At 41.1% G+C, this 16,092-nt stretch overlaps 1 protein-coding gene across 5 annotated transcripts in view; it reads right to left on the minus strand.

Annotated features, from left to right (window-relative positions):
- Window positions 1-1,800: 1,800 nt before the first annotated feature.
- The window catches only part of LOC147011022 (neuropilin-2-like), a 300,172-nt gene continuing 285,880 nt past the window's right edge, over window positions 1,801-16,092 (minus strand). For all 5 annotated transcript variants that reach the window (XM_085859784.1, XM_085859785.1, XM_085859787.1 and 2 more), the window contains one exon: window positions 1,801-5,646. In XM_085859784.1, coding sequence (XP_085715910.1) covers window positions 5,405-5,646 — 242 coding nt within the window. In that variant the 3' untranslated portion in view covers window positions 1,801-5,404. The remainder of the gene's footprint in view (window positions 5,647-16,092) is intronic.

A 16,092-nucleotide genomic window follows, 5' to 3' on the forward strand; every position in this document is an offset into this window, starting at 1 on the left:
TTTAATTTCAGTACTTTTGAGTGTCATGGGATCTTTAAACGGCCCTCCATCTTCTCTGACAAACTGCTCTTTGAACGAGTTAACTTTGTTTTAGTTAATAAAGTGGTGAACTGGATGGAAGCTTTTATCTTGTCTGCATTGTTGAGAATTGTTCTAATGGTCAATGTAGCCAAGCCTAACGCATAACCCACCTCCTCCTGATTGGCTCAGAGTGTTTGCATACAAACAATGCCTGTGGGTACGTTTACTAATGAGCACTGCATGTTATGGATTTTCTTCATTTTTATAAAAGTTATGGAGCATTTGTTAGGTGACGAGAACAAATGGATTAATTTTTGGTTAAGGTCCAGATACGGATCTGCCCTATCAGTGAGCTACAAAACGTAAACTGTTCAGCCTGACGGAGGTATGCCAAGTACCATTCCAGCTAGTCTCACCCCAAAGGGGATACGAGACGATTGCAATACCCGTACGTGTGTGTGTGTATGTGTGTGTGTGTGTGTGTGTGTGTGTGTGTGTGTGTGTGTGTGTGTGTGTGTGTGTGTGTGTGTGTGTGTGTGTGTGTGTGTGTGTGTGTGTGTGCATTTTCTATATATTTTCGCTTTAAAAATATTTTTCACTAAAACCGCTTGTCCGATCGATGTGAAACTTTAAACAAAGGAGGGACTTCCCATGGAGAATATTGGTTTGCTAACTCTGATGTCATAGGTCATGTGGTGTGGCAGCCAAATTTGATTAAAAGAAAAAATTGGGACATCATTTTCTCCAAAACTGCTCAGCGAAAAAAAAAAAAAGAAACTTTGCATGTCATCAACTCCCCATGGGGTATATAGGGTTATATTGATGATGTCATCAGCGAAGTGGTATTCTAACTATAATTGTTTGAATCAAAATTCTTGTCCGAAAAATCTGAAACTTCATATATCTGATCTACGACCCGATGGAAGTGAAGAAGTAAATTTATGACGTCATCGATCGTGCGGTCTTGTGGCCATATTGGATTGAAAATAAAAACATTTAAAAAAAAATGTCTTCTCCAGTACCGCTTTACAAATCTATGCGAAACTTCATACACATGATCGACGAGCCATGGGAACTATAGTTCAATTTTTTTTTCATATTCACCTTCATTGATACAATTCAGCCTCATTGTGCACAAAAGTGGTTGTTAAATATCCTAATAATCAATAAAGCTATGGATAATGGCCATGGATGTGACATAATAGTGTGTATGAATGATATGGGACGATGAGCCATAATCGTGGCGTGTTCAGTTAACGATGGTATTTTTGTTCAGAATGTGTGCGAGGCAAGACTATGCACTCTATGAATGTCGTTCTAGTTTAAAGCAGTGTTTGATGGTAATAGAGGGGAAGGACATTAGGAAACATACTGCATGAATCAGAGTGCAATTAAGAAAAAATATATATATAATGGATAAACCAGACAAACAAAATAATTTGTGGTTAAAGAAAAAGTATCATTCTTGGTGTGGAATGTTGGGGGAAAAAAAGAAATCAGTCTTTATTTCTTGTACTAAATGACTGAACGAAGTTTTTATTTATTTATTTAAACATTTTGCTTCACAACTTATTGAATAGGTCATGATTGTGATTGTTTTTGATGTGAATGACAAAATATATGTGGTGTGACATGATAGATGAAATAATGCAGGCAGGGAAGTACAGTACTAATTGAGGAAACTGTGATACAGCATCCATTGTTCAAAGGTTTGTATTTTTAATCATGGCCACTGGTCACGTACATATTTATATAATATGTGATTCACTCATCTTCGAATACCTGAAACTCAACATCAAATTGTTTTATTTCAATCTGCCATGAAGTTTCACCACTCAACTTGAGATTTCAGTGATGCACCAAACATTACGAAAAGGCAAAGTGCTTTTGCGAAAGCAATCAGCAGACTAAATATTGATGTGAATAAATGAGGTTTAATGACACAAGACAATGTTACCTTCTTCAGACAAGACATAGTCGCCATTTTCAAGCAAGAATGGCGTAATTTCTGATATGATTTAGAAAATGCAAGTTGCCGCAGCACAATGTTAGTGAGCATTCTTTCAAACAATAACATTCCCCACGATTGATGAGCAGGCAAGAGATTTGCTATTTTTATATCTGGCACAGTGTCAAAAATTATGCATTGGCATTATTTACGTGTTAGTCATACTAGTCCTGAATCATGCTCACACTTAAATTATCAGTGACAATGTGAATTATAAAACATAAATGTAGTACAGAGGTAGGGGTTACAAATACACAATGCACGTTTAACGCCATTTATACATGAAGGGCTCATTCGTCCGAAGTCAAGCATTATAATTTCATTTTGCAGATAGGATGTTTCAGTGCAGATTTAGCGCTGGTTGAGCCAAGTTGGCATATTCTGGTGGCAGTCACCCCGGATGGAACACGCTCACTCGATGGATATCTGCGAACTTGCCCAAGAGCACTTTGGAATTCCTCCACAATGAGTGGATACATTTCCTTTTTGTTGATACTTTTCGATGTAAATGCACTAAAAATGAAAATTGTTGATATGGTGTTCAGAGTGCTGATGTTCAGAGCGATAAAGCTTCATGGTGCTGATATGAGGGATGGTTCAGAGAAGTAACTCGCCCGATCTATTTCACAATATGTTGGCGATAAGCCAATTTCACAGATCAAAGTCCTTATGTTTCGGTGTTAATTTGTAAAAAAAAAACAACAACAACAACAAAAAAACTTGTTTGTTTGCTGGGGATTATGTCCATGAACACAAACTTATCAACATGAGTCTGTGAATGGTGTTTTAAAAATTAAAAAGAAGCCAGAAATTGGAGCAATGATCAAATAGTGAGTACGAGAGTGTTTTCCTCAAAGGACATCCATGAGGACATGGCAGAAAAACTGTAGATGATGTAAAATAAAAATGGGCGGCTGAATCTACACAAGGAAGAACCAGCACTGGGAATGAGTCATCGTCATGATGTCCTAAAGAGGCCACAACACCATAACAAAACTGATGCAGTCAATAAGATTTTGATAAATGACAGAAGATTAACAGTTAAGGAGAGCTGAGACATTTGGCAATCGGCAGCGAGTCAGTGCACTCAATCATCATTGAAACATTGGACATGAACAATATTTCAACCAGAACGGTGTCCATAATATTAACTACTGATGAGAAGAGAGCATGACTTGAAATTTCCAAGGAACTTCAGTGATTTGAAGCAAACCCTGACAACTTTATGAGGAGGATTATGATTTAGAACAAGTCATGGGTTCACCACTTTGATCCTGAGACCCAGGAGCAGCATGCATGCAGTGAAAGCACATAAACTCATCAGCTGCCTGTGTTTCTGAGATAATGAGGTGGTGATCATGACTGCCTATCTACCCAAAGGCAAGCCCATAAAGGGGGAGGATGATGATGATTATAAACTACAATGGTTGCGAGATGCCATCGAGAACAAATGCCGCAGAAAGGTGAGTTGAAACAATATCAAAAGAGTGGAAGCAATATCAAGTTGTTTCTCCAGGACCATAGGTATCATCCCACGCAGCAGGGCTGGCAGGATGGCCTACAGGTATGCACACCTGCCTCTGAGCCATCTCACCTGTGTTTGAATCTTGGCCCAGCTACAAACTCATCCTGGTGTTTCGCAGGCAGGGCAAGGCATCAATGTGTGCACCATCCCTCAGGTGGACATTAAACTAGCACCCCATCTGCCAGCATTAGTTGGTGGACGTTAAAGATCCCACTGTGTTCTTCATGAAGAGGTGGTGAGCTTTCGCCAGCACCCTGAACAAATTCCAAATTCCTGCAGAGGGCCGCAACCAGATAACAAATATCTGAAGACTACGAGATGTTTTTCCAGATGACAAATTCTAATTAATTTGCTCTATAAAAACAAACAAGCTGTGGAACCCTTTGCTGATGTCTCAGGAAGCATAGCCTGCTGCATACAAACTAATAATAATAATAATAATAATAATAATAATAATAATAATAATAATAATAATAATTCCAAACAGCCCGAGTTGCAATGGCCAACTGTGGCTTTGAACTGTTTCCGCATCCAGCAGATTCACCAGATTTTTCTCTCCCTCAGACTTCAACCTGCTCCTCAAGTTGAAGGAAGGGCTTTTTTTGAAAGCATTTTGATGCTTATAATGAGGTGATCACAGTGTTCTTGGAATTTGTGGACAAGCAAGACAGTGTTGAAAAAAATATTTGAAAGAAAATGATGTTATCTGTCAAGATAGGAGCGTTTTGATTGCCCCTCCCATACATTTGCCGATGTAATATAATAATAATTTTCTAATAAACCAGCTCACTCCAACCAAACATTTTGTCCTCCTTTGTTTCTGCCATTATAAAGCACTACGTGTACGATATGATGGTGTCGGTTACCTCCTTTAGAGAAGCCATTACCTACAACAGATATCCCACTTCAGCTCATCACATTTTGGCATAACTTAGCGTTGCTCTCTCCGAATCCCGCTTTCAAACGATTTTGTCACATCAAACGATGCAGGTATACAGGAGGCTTGTTTCTAAATGCATCAAAGAGATGTGATGCAAATATATAAATAAAATAAAATAAAATAAAATAAAATAAATCGGTTGGGCTATTTTCCACATACGAGCATCTCAGTCATCATAAACCTGAGTGGAATGCATAGGAATGCTGGTCGAACCAGTGTCAAAAATGAATCCACGTCCACACATCAGCAAACTACCCCATAACAAACAAATTCATTGAAACAAAATACAAGACATAAATACTAACAATTAAGCTTTGGCCATCATCCTGTAACATTCATTGTCATTTATATTTCTTGCATGCGCAGATGAGGTTGCTTTAGCCTACATTGCCTAACAATTCTAATCCAAATCAACAAATATCTGAAGACTACAAGATGTTCTTCCAGATGACAAATTCTCATGAATTTGCTCTATAAAAACAAACAAGCTGTGGAACCCTTTGCTGATGTCTCAGGAAGAGAATATAAGCATGGCCAACTGACCTCATTTCGGGACAGTGTTGACGATAAATATTTTGAAAACTGGACGAAGCGGTGAAGTTACCAGAAACTCAACATTAATTACGGGACCACATTGCATGTTTGTACAGCAACAAAGGAACTGTACATGTTCAAGTAATAAGTCTGGCTATTTGGGGTCAGTGACTTATCCAAATGGGCCTCTCTTGAATGTGTTACATCACAAGAGAATGCAGTTCAACTATTGTTGCCGGTGTGCTCACACTTCCACAAGTTGTCCATTGACGTTGGTGCTCATGGCTGTGCCGGCAATAATCAACCCATTCCCGCTTCCACAGAACTCAAAGTCGTATGCATCTCGAGTAGGGGGAGGAGGCACATGCTGGTTTCCTCAAATTCCTGATGCTGACCTTGCAGTTCCAATCGTATGTCCAGGCTGACATGACCGATAAAGGAGCACCGAGGCGCACACAATGCCCAGTGTTACACCCACACTGCAAACCACAATCACAGCAAGCAGAACAGGGTCAAGTGCCGTCTGCAAATGTGGAGGGATTTCTGTTACTGCAGTACGTCCTGTGCCATCTTGACTAGTTTCTTCTCTCGTCTCCAATATCAATGTTCCCCAAGAACCTGAAACAGAAAGTATAGCAGCAACAACGTACAAATTATTTGAATGTGAAAAATATAATTGAAAGAATAATGCAAATGTATTTTTTTTTTCCCCGGTGATGAAAGATCATAAATACTGCATGTCCATCTTTGTTTTCTCCCGTGATCAAACCCCCAAAACTATGCCTCCATTTTATTCATCAAAAGTATTTTATTTTAATGGAACACTAGTTCTTATTAAAAAAAAAAAAAACTCAAACAACTTTTGATGCATTTACACCATGAATTAGTCATTTATGTGGGTTTCCTTTGATTTTGAAAGCTTTTTACTCCACAGCATCACAACGAGAAAGGTGTGAGGCAGGAGTGCCAGCTCAAAAAGGAAGAGCTCAAACTCTTGTCTCTGCTCTGATGTCACATGCCTGATTCTGCTTCTTTTCTCCAATGTACTGTCAATGAAACTTCCTCAAATTTATAATCTTTCCCCTCCTCGCTTCAAAAAAAAAAAACAAACATAAAAAAAAAAATATTTTTTTAAGTCAAAAAAAAAAAATCATCAACTCAATATGCCTGTACTTCCTGGATTGTCCCTTCCTATTTCATACATCTCCAAAGGGAATCTTCATTGATTGAAATGCTTCTTCCTTTAAAAGCTTTTAATACATTTTAAAATGCTTAACTTTCTTTATTTCTCCATCAGGAACACTCCACATGTTTTTCTTCTTCATCATGATCTATTCCTTTTCTTTTTCTTCCACTCAAGGCTTATTTCCCAAACCTGTCTCGTACCTAAACGCTTGGTCCATCAACCCTTCTCTCGTATCCACAGCCACACTCCCCTCCGTGCCTTTAACGATCATTATTTCCACCCCTCCCATGATGTCTATCTTTGTATATCCAGAATGGGAATTTTGAGAAGTTCAGTTTGCGGAAGTTATCTGCTCCAAGGGTAGACTGACGGTATTCTGGGTCCTAAGGCGAAAGGGGTCTTTAGGGCCCCCAGATCAAATTTTTGAACGAGACACAGTGCGAAATAAAAGTTTCCTAAAACAAACATTTGTGCATAAATATGCAGAATCATAACGAGACCGTGAATTAAAAACAAATACACGGTGATTTACGAACCAGAAAATTGTGCACCTGGTGTTGCAGAGTGCAGTACATACGGTATATTACAGTCCAAATCATCATGGAATGGTCCAGGCAAATGGCCTGAAACAGTCGTGTATATAATAAAATGCACACATGGACAAAATTATTATTTCTCCTTACATGTCATTTACATGAAGATTTTGCCGAGAAAAACAAGTGGTGGTCACTTTAGTCGTATTAGATAAAATAAAGGAGATAGTGGGATGTTCGGTCAGACAAAGTCAATTTGTACCCTCATCTCTTGAACATCAAAGTATTTCTCTCGAAGATGAGCAAAAAATACGCATGAAGTTGCTTAATAATTTTGTTGGACAACGAGGGTACAAAGCCCGATTTTTGTAACGCACATTTATGGTTAATAACCATTTTTTGTGAAATTTGAAACTGCAGCTTTAACAGCGGTAAAAGTTGTTTATTTAAAGCAAGTAAAATGTTTAACAGCAGTAAATGACATGCATTTTTGGGTGGGGGTGGGGGGGGGAATAGATTGAAATCGACTTTCAACTCTCAACAACTAATATACTATGTTTAAATATATGTTCTAAAATCGCCTTCTTCTCATATTTCTGAAAAGGTAAACTTTTTATTTTTTGAGCACAGGCCACTTGATGGTCTGGGCCCTCGGTCTGTGTCAGAATGCCCGAATGCTCAGTCCGCCCCTGTTCTGCTCATTACAATCAATTCCCCTTCATGTCCTTCAAGTGTCAAACCCCTCCATATCAGTACCACCCCCCTCCCCTTTTCCCCACATCTACATGCCCATGTCCTTTCAACCCCGCCCCCTCTCTGTGTACCCCTCTTCAGCATCTTCCACTTCATACTAACTGTTTCAGTATCCCCTTCACCCCAATCCTTCCAAACCCCCTCCCATCTTCCTCCTCCTCCCACCTCCTCCCATCTTCCCCCACCCAAAATCTAGAATCACTGCTCACCTCCACTCATTCATTCATCTTTTGTTACACGTGTGGAACCAACTTCAACATTCTCTTGAATCTCATTCTTCCCTCCAGGTATTCAACACGGCTGTTCACCACCGTCTCAGATCCAAAACCATGAGCTTTTCTACCCCTCATTAACCCCCCTCCCCCCAAGCTCACCTCTTTCCAAATTTCCAGTTTTTCCTTCCTGAGAGTTTGCTTCTGTATTTATCTTGGCCACCCTGTGCGTCCGACCTGACCTGTCTTTCTTTACCACGCCGCTTATTTGTTTGTCCCTCAACCTTGCTGTTGGTGTATTTCTCCCTTCTCTTTCTGCTGTTCCTTTTGTTCTCTTATGGCCTGATCCATTCTATGACCGAGCTCCTCCACGAACCTCGACTTTGTATCCAAAAAACTCCATTGGGCAAGAGATGAAGGCCTTCCAGGAGTTAGAAGTTAGGTTTTTCCAAGAAAAGATATGACATGTTGAAGGTTGCCCAATTGGTCGCTCGCTTTGGTGGTGAACTCTGATACGTGGTTTCTGGGAGACAGATAGTGGCTGATGGTGAGGTCTAATTTTAAGGCATTGAACTTCTCTTAGATGTTTGTCAAGAAAGGAGATAGGAGGGTTTTCCAAATGGTCCTTTTTGTGTGTGTGAGAGAGAGAGCAAGAGCAAGAGCAAGAGCAAGAGAGAGAGAGAGAGAGAGAGAGAGAGAGAGAGAGAGAGAGAGAGAGAGAGAGAGAGAGAGAGAGAGAGAGAGAGAGAGAGAGAGAGAGAGAGAGAGAGAGAGAGAGAGAGAGACAGAGACAGAGACAGAGAGAGAGAGAGAGAAAGAGAGAGAGACAGAGACAGAGAAAGAGACAGAGACAGAGAGAGAGAGAGAGAGAGAGAGAGAGAGAGAGAGAGAGAGAGAGAGAGAGAGAGAGAGAGAGAGAGAGAAGAGACAGAGACAGAGACAGACAGACACACAGATACACACACAGATACACACATATATATATATATATATATATATATATATATATATATATATATATATTACCATAATTTAAAAATATTCTGAGTGTTAGACCAACTCCTGATTCTTTCCAGAGAACAAACTTTCTTTCAGTAACCAACCCCCTTCTTGTGAAAGTCACAAAATTTAGCTTTGTCTTCACATATAGACATTCCTCTCTTTTCCCACTTGTAGAATGTGATTCCTCAATCTATTCAATCCCTCACCTGCTTCCAAGCCTTCAAGTTGGTTGTGCAACACCATATTGGGTCTTCCTCAGTCTCACATCTTGCTGAAATTCAAAAATTCATGTCCATGACTTGTATTTAACCGAATATTCCAAAGACTAACATGCTGACCCTTCTGTGTTTATGAACACGCTGACCCTTCTGTTTGCTTCCAAATCGTGTATCCACAACCCCTCTCTCTCTGATCTGTACCCACCCTTCCCAGTCATACCCAACTGCTCCTGGACTTTGTGGTTTTTGCACCTGAGAAGGTGGAGAAGATTCAGGCAACCCTTGACTCTGATTTGGCAACTGGACTGGACAGCATTGGCTCACATGCCCTAAAAACCTGCTCTACTGCTCTTGCATTTCCTCAGTCTCCCCTTTCCACCCTATCATTTGTCCTCAGTAATCTTCCATCTGCTTAGAAGTCAGCAAACATCACAGCATTCCATAAAAAGATGAAAAACTGATCCCCTTCATTACAGACCAACTAGCTTCCTTCCATTCACCAGCAAGGTCATAGAATCCATCATCATAGTTGACACAAAATCATTCCTTTTCTCCAATGATCTCATCTCAGATCATCAATTTGGATTCAGACCTGGTCACTCTGTTTTGGACATGCTGCTTCTACTCTCCCAACAATGGATGGTGGCCCTCAATATCAGACATGATATCAGGCCCGTCTCTCTGGATGTATCCTGAGTTTCGATGCAATCTGACATCCTGCTTTGCTCTCCAAACTGTCTGCCTTTGCTCTCTTTGCTGATGACTCCACCCTCTGTCATGCCATCCCTCATCCTTGTGACAGACAGGCAGCAGCTCCTTCCCTCTTTTTGGACCTTGACAAAATTACAAACTGATCAAGCACTTGGAATATGCTTTTAATCCTGAGAAATAAACACACACACACACACACACACACACACACACACACACACACACACACACACACACACACACACACACACACACACACACACACACACACACACACACACACACACACACACACACACACACACACACACACACACACACACACACACACACACACTCTGTGTCTGTGTGTCTCTCTCTCAAGACCATACCGCAAACCCTTATTTCTACTTTCTCAACAACACCCTCAAAGAAGTTCTGTCACTCAAACTCTTGGGTCTTACTCTCAGCCATGATCTCTCTTGGGCAAGCCACATTTAAAAGTTAGCCTCCAAAGCAAGATGCTGATGGGCATCCTCCATCATGCAAAGCCCTTTCTTGGCACACCTAAACTCCTCTCCACCTACAAGGCCTTAATCCGCAACTTGAAGGAATACTGGCTCTCTCCTCTGGGCTGGTGCCCCTTCCTCACACCTTGCTCAGCTTGACACAATGGAAACCAAGGCCTTCAATATCATTCGCAACGAAGTAGAGCCTATGGGCCTATAACTTAGCCATCGCCGAAAGGTCGGTGGTCTCTCCATCTTCTTCTGCCTCCTTTTCTGGTCTTACCCGCCTCTGCGCTCTCCACGCCATGTCAAGCCCCAGGTATCTGCAGGGTGCGCACGGTGCACCAGCATCAACCCTCCTTGTGAAACTTCCAAAATCCAGAACTACTGCTCACCTTCACTCATTTGTTCCTCTTTTTTATCACCTGTGGAACCAACTTCCATACTCTCTTCAATCTCATTCTTCCATCCAGGTCATCAAGGCAGCTATTCACAACATCTCAAATCATCCACCATCCAAAACCATGATCATTTCTTCATCCATTAAACCAACCCCCACCACTCACAAAATTTTGCTTCTGTATCCATATTGTCCTCCCCCTTGGATTCTCCCCTACCCCTCATCATTACCCACATCCCTTGTTTTCCCGTCTATGTCTATTTTCTCTCTCTGTCCTGCTGTTGGCATTTCCTCCTTCTCCTCCTCTTCCTTTTTGTATGTTGCTCTTCCACAAACTTTGACTATGTATTCAAAAATACATCGTCCAGATTGCTTTTTAACCCAGTTTGTAGATAAGCCCACTAGGGGGAGTGCAGTGTTAGATCTCCTTTTAAGTAACGATCCCAATATGGTCGTTGGTGTTGGCTGCCTGGTGTTTAGTAGAATGCCTGGTGTTGGCTTAATGGTTAGGGTGGTGGGCTTTGGATCCTAGGGTCCAGAGTTCAAATCCCACTCAGCTATTGAATTAATACCAGGTGGGGTTGACTCTGCCTGTGATCCTTCTGAGGTCGGCAAAATGAGTGCCAGCTTGATGCTATACTGTGTCGGAGTGGCGACCCGTCCAGGATTGTGCCCAAGGGCCAAGGAGACTGCTGAAGCAGCACCAACGCTCTTCACAGAGTATGGTCCCAAATTCTCTCTCCAATATGGTTGAGGAGGTGGAGGTATGGGAGCATTGAGGAGCAAGTGACCATAACTTTGTGTGTGCAAAGACTTTGTTAAGGGTTAGAGTTCAGGATAGTAGAGCAAGGCTATTAGATTTCAGGAAGGCAAACTTTCAGGGTATGAGGATAGAATTGGGTGATGGAGATTGGAAGACTCTAACAACAGGACAATCAGCATCAGAAAAATGGGAAACCTTTAAGGACCAAATGTGTAGAGTGCAGAGTAAGTACATTTCAGTGAGGTGTAAAACTAGAAGTAGAAAGAGACCAGGGTGGTTGAGCAGTGACATAAGGAACGCTGTTAAGGAGAAGCAGAAGGCATTTATTAGGTTGAAAATAAAAGGACTGGAGTTAGATTTATATCACTATCGGAGTAAACAGGGAAAAGTGAAGAAAATAACTCAGCAAGCCAAAAGAGAGGATGAGGAGGACATGGCTAAGAATATTAAATATAATAGCAAGGCTTTCCTTAAGCATATCAGGGGAAAGGAACAGGTGAGGACCAGTGTGGGCCCATTTAGGAACAGCACCGGGAGTGAGGTTAGTGATGAAAGTGAGATGACAGGCTTATTAAACAGGTATTTTTCTTCAACTTTTACACAAGAACAGTCAGGAGAATTGCCAAGAGCTGAGAGTATCTATCACGGAGGTGAGGAAGGGCTTTTACAGAAGATCCAGGTTGTAGTGGAGGAAGTAAAGGAACAGCTCGGTAACCTAAGAGAAGATAAGGCTCCGGGTCCAGATAATATGCACCTGAGAGAATTGATGGAGTTGGCTGAGTAGGTAAGTGAGACGTTAACGGATTATTTTCAATAGCTCACTGGAGTCAGGACCAGAGGATCTGAGAGTAGCAAATGTAACAGCATTATTTAAGAAAGGATCCAGAGAAGAATTGGGAAACTTGAGGTGTGGGGAAGGTGTTGGAGACATCAATTAGGGACCAGATGAAGAACCATTTAAATAAATACAAATGAATTAAAAGTTGTCAGTGTGGGTTTACCAAAGGTAGTTCCTGTCAAACAAAGCTTTTAGAGTTCTATGAAGCAGTTTTTGATTGGGTGGATAAGGGAATGACAATGGAGATAGTATATCTAGACTTTAAGAAGGCATTTGATAAGGTACCACATCGGAGGTTGTTAGCCAAAGTGAGGGCTTGTGGAGGGGCTGGTCAGGTGGCTAATTGGATTGCAAACTGGCTTCATGATAGGAAGCAGAGTGGCTGTGAGCAGGAGGATATCTTACTGGGAGGATGTAAGTAGTGGAGTACTTCAGGGATCAGTATTCGGACCATTATTATTCATTATTTACATCAATAATTTGGATAGTAGTGTGAAGAGTAGGCTTTGCAAATTTGCAGATGACACAAAGCTTGGAGGGAAAGTGGATAGCAGAGGGGGCAGTGATCACATTCAGGGAGGTATTGATACTTGCAGAGATTGGGCAAAAGATTGGCAGATGCAGTTTAACCTGAGCAAGTGTAAGGTGTTGGGGATGGGAAAGAACAATGGAAATAGAGATGACAGGATGCAAGGGGTAATTTTGGAGATTGTTACAGAGGGGAAGGATCTGGGGGTGGTAATAGATAAAAGATGGAAGCAGGCAGCACAGGTTGTATTCGGAGGTGGATCATTTATAAATCTAAAGAGGTGATGTTAACATTGTACAGGAATTTAGTGAAGCCACATTGAGAATATTGTGTGCACTTTTGGTCACCACAATTCTGGAAGGACAGAGATGCCACAGAGAGGGTTCAGCGCAGGGCGGCGACATTGATTCCAGGCCGAGCACGACTCAGCTATGAGGAGCGGCTGAAGGAGACACGGCTTTATACACTACAAAGGAGGTGGTTACGAAGAGATATGATAGAGATGTTTAAGATAATGAAAGGTATAAATAATAGAAGTGCAGATGAATTATTCAACAGAGTAGACAGTGATAGGACCAGGGGGCCATAGCCTGAGAGTAAAGAAGAGGAGAGTTAAGATGCTAGCAAGGCAGGGGACTTTTACTCAGAGAGTAGTTAATGCATGGAATGGTCTCCTTGGAAAGGTAGTGGAAGCAGAAACAGCAGATAAGTTGAAATTATAATTAGATAGGTACCTGGAAGTTATGGAGATAGAGGGGTATAGGGATGTTGGCAGGAATTTTGGGTATCTTGAGCATTGGTGGGTGATTGTGTGCATGTATATGGAGTGCTGTTGGTGGGGGTCTCGCCAAGGGGTGTTATGTGGTTGATGCTGTTTTTTAACCAAGCCCATGCCCCCCCTCCTAAAGGCCCAGTCACACCTTGACGTTTTAGCCAGCTTATGCCGATTTCTGGAAAATTTGTGTAAAACGCTGGGACACGTCGAATACGTTATGGGTACATTTTGTATATGTTAAGACCACGCTGAAAAACACTGCCATAAGTGGTAGTACGCTGGCTTTAAATGTTGAACTTTTGGGTTTTCCTCGAATTTTTTCATGCTTGAAATTTTACGACGTATGCTGGCGTATGACTCACACGTTCCGCTACGCTGGCCATAAGTTGTAGGCACGTTATGCGATCGTTGACACACGTTGAAACACATTACTTGTAAGTTACTCATAAGTCGAAACACGTCGAGGTAATGTTTAGCGTACCCGAAACTTATTTCTAACCTATGAGTAACGTTTTGTAAGCACGCTACACGAACGTTGTTCACACTTTGCAACAAGTTACTTGAAAGTACTACTACTACTACTACTACTACTACTACTACTACTACTACTACTACTACTACTACTACTACTACCAACATCGACATCAGTAAATTCTCTCGAAATACTACTACTACTACTACTACTACTACTACTAATAACATCGACATCATTAAATTCTCTCGAACTACTACTACTACTACTACTACTACTACTACTACTACTACTACCAACATCGACATCACTAAATTCTCTCGAACTACTACTACAGTACTACTAATAACATCGACATCACTAAATTCTCTCGAACTACTACTACTATTGCTACTGCCACTGCTACTGACATTGACATCTACTCAACATGGAGTCTGGAACACTGACGGGTTCCTCTTGTGAAGCCCATTTGTATATACCCATTCCCCTAAACGCTGCCAATACGCCAATATACGGTAGCTGTAAGTTAGAAACACGTTCAGTAAGTTCTGTGGTCGTCCGGAAGACGTCAATCAAATTCGTCTACATACGCCAATGTGCGTTTGAGATACGTTACAGATAGGTTCAAAGCACGCTACTCATAGGTTCAAAGCACGCTACTAATAGGCTCAAAGCACGTTACTCGTAGGTTAAAAATTAAGTTTCGGGTATGCTAAACATTACCTCGACGCGTTTCGACTTATGAGTAACTTACAAGTAACGTGTGGCCGACATGTGTAAACAATTGCGGAGCGTGCCGAGAACTTATGTCAGCGTATACGGAACTTGTGAGCCATACGTCGAGTACGTCGTAAAATTTTCAGCATGCTTGAAATTTCACGACGTACTAGACGTACCACGTAATATGCCAGCGTACTTCATCGTTTTTCATCGTGCTCCTAACGTATACACAACTTACCCATACCGTATTCGACGTATCCCAGCGTTTTAGACACATTTTTCATAGGTCGGCACACGCTGGTAAATCATCAAGTTGTGACTGCGATGTTGACACTTCCAATTTTCAGGCGTTTATGATTTAAATCTGCGTGCGCAGGTTTTTAACAGAGAACGCCACGAGTTCGTCGGCGATACGTGCAGCACGCTATGACTAAGTTAAACTATCGTTGTGCGTAGGTTGTGAACGCCGACAACAGGCTAAGCATTCGTTGGTATAAGTTATCTTTAACACAACGAAACGTTCTGTGCCCGTTACTAATACGTTATGCATACGACCAACACATTATGAGTACGACCAAAACTTAAAAAAAACCTCAAAACTTCAGCGTACGCCAACGTTTTACGTGCATATTTATACGTTGCCATTCCTGGCTAAAACGTCAAGGTGTGACTGGGCCTTTAGGAGAAAAAAAATCGAAAAACGACAAAAAATTTAAAAACAAGTGGTGCCAGGCACAACAAATCCCGCCCATTTAAGGCATAAAGTTATTTTGGGGATCAAATTTAAATTTGATACATCCTTAACCCCGATCTTCACAAATATGCATTTTTCACTATAGGATTGTGAGGATTTTAAGTCACAAATAAAATAAGGTTCACTATAAGTTGAGTTTGAAGTAAATTGGATCATTTTTGATGAAGTTATGAGCGAAAAACGATTTTGACCTTTTCGTGACCTGACCTTGACCTTTGACCTAATTGGATCCAAAAGTTAATGGGGTCGTCCGAGGTTCATTACCCACCTGTGGATACAATTTGACAATGTTTGAGCCAGCCGTTTTCCTGTAAAGTTGTATTTTCTTAACCATGTTTTAGTTTTAAAGGAAAATTTGTAATTTTGACCGATGACCATGACCCCCAAAACTTCGGACCCGACTGATCTTCACAAATGTGCATTTTTCACTATAGGAATGGGTAGGATTATAAGTGACAAATAGAATAAGGGTCACTATAAGCTTAGTTTGAAGTAAATCAGATAATTTTTGACGAAGTTATGAGCGAAAAACGATTTTGATCTTATCGTTACCTTGACCTTGACCTTTGATCCAATTGGACCCAAAAGTTAATGGGATCGTCTAAGGTTCATTGCCCACCTGTGAATTAAATTTGCGTGTTTGCTCAAGCAGTTTTGCCGTAAAGTTGCGAACAGACAGACAGACAAACAAACAAACAAACAAACAGGAA

This window comes from Eptatretus burgeri, chromosome 16 (assembly GCF_056783735.1).
Source record: "Eptatretus burgeri isolate ZD-2024b chromosome 16, Ebu_testis_v1, whole genome shotgun sequence".
NCBI lineage: Eukaryota > Metazoa > Chordata > Myxini > Myxiniformes > Myxinidae > Eptatretus > Eptatretus burgeri.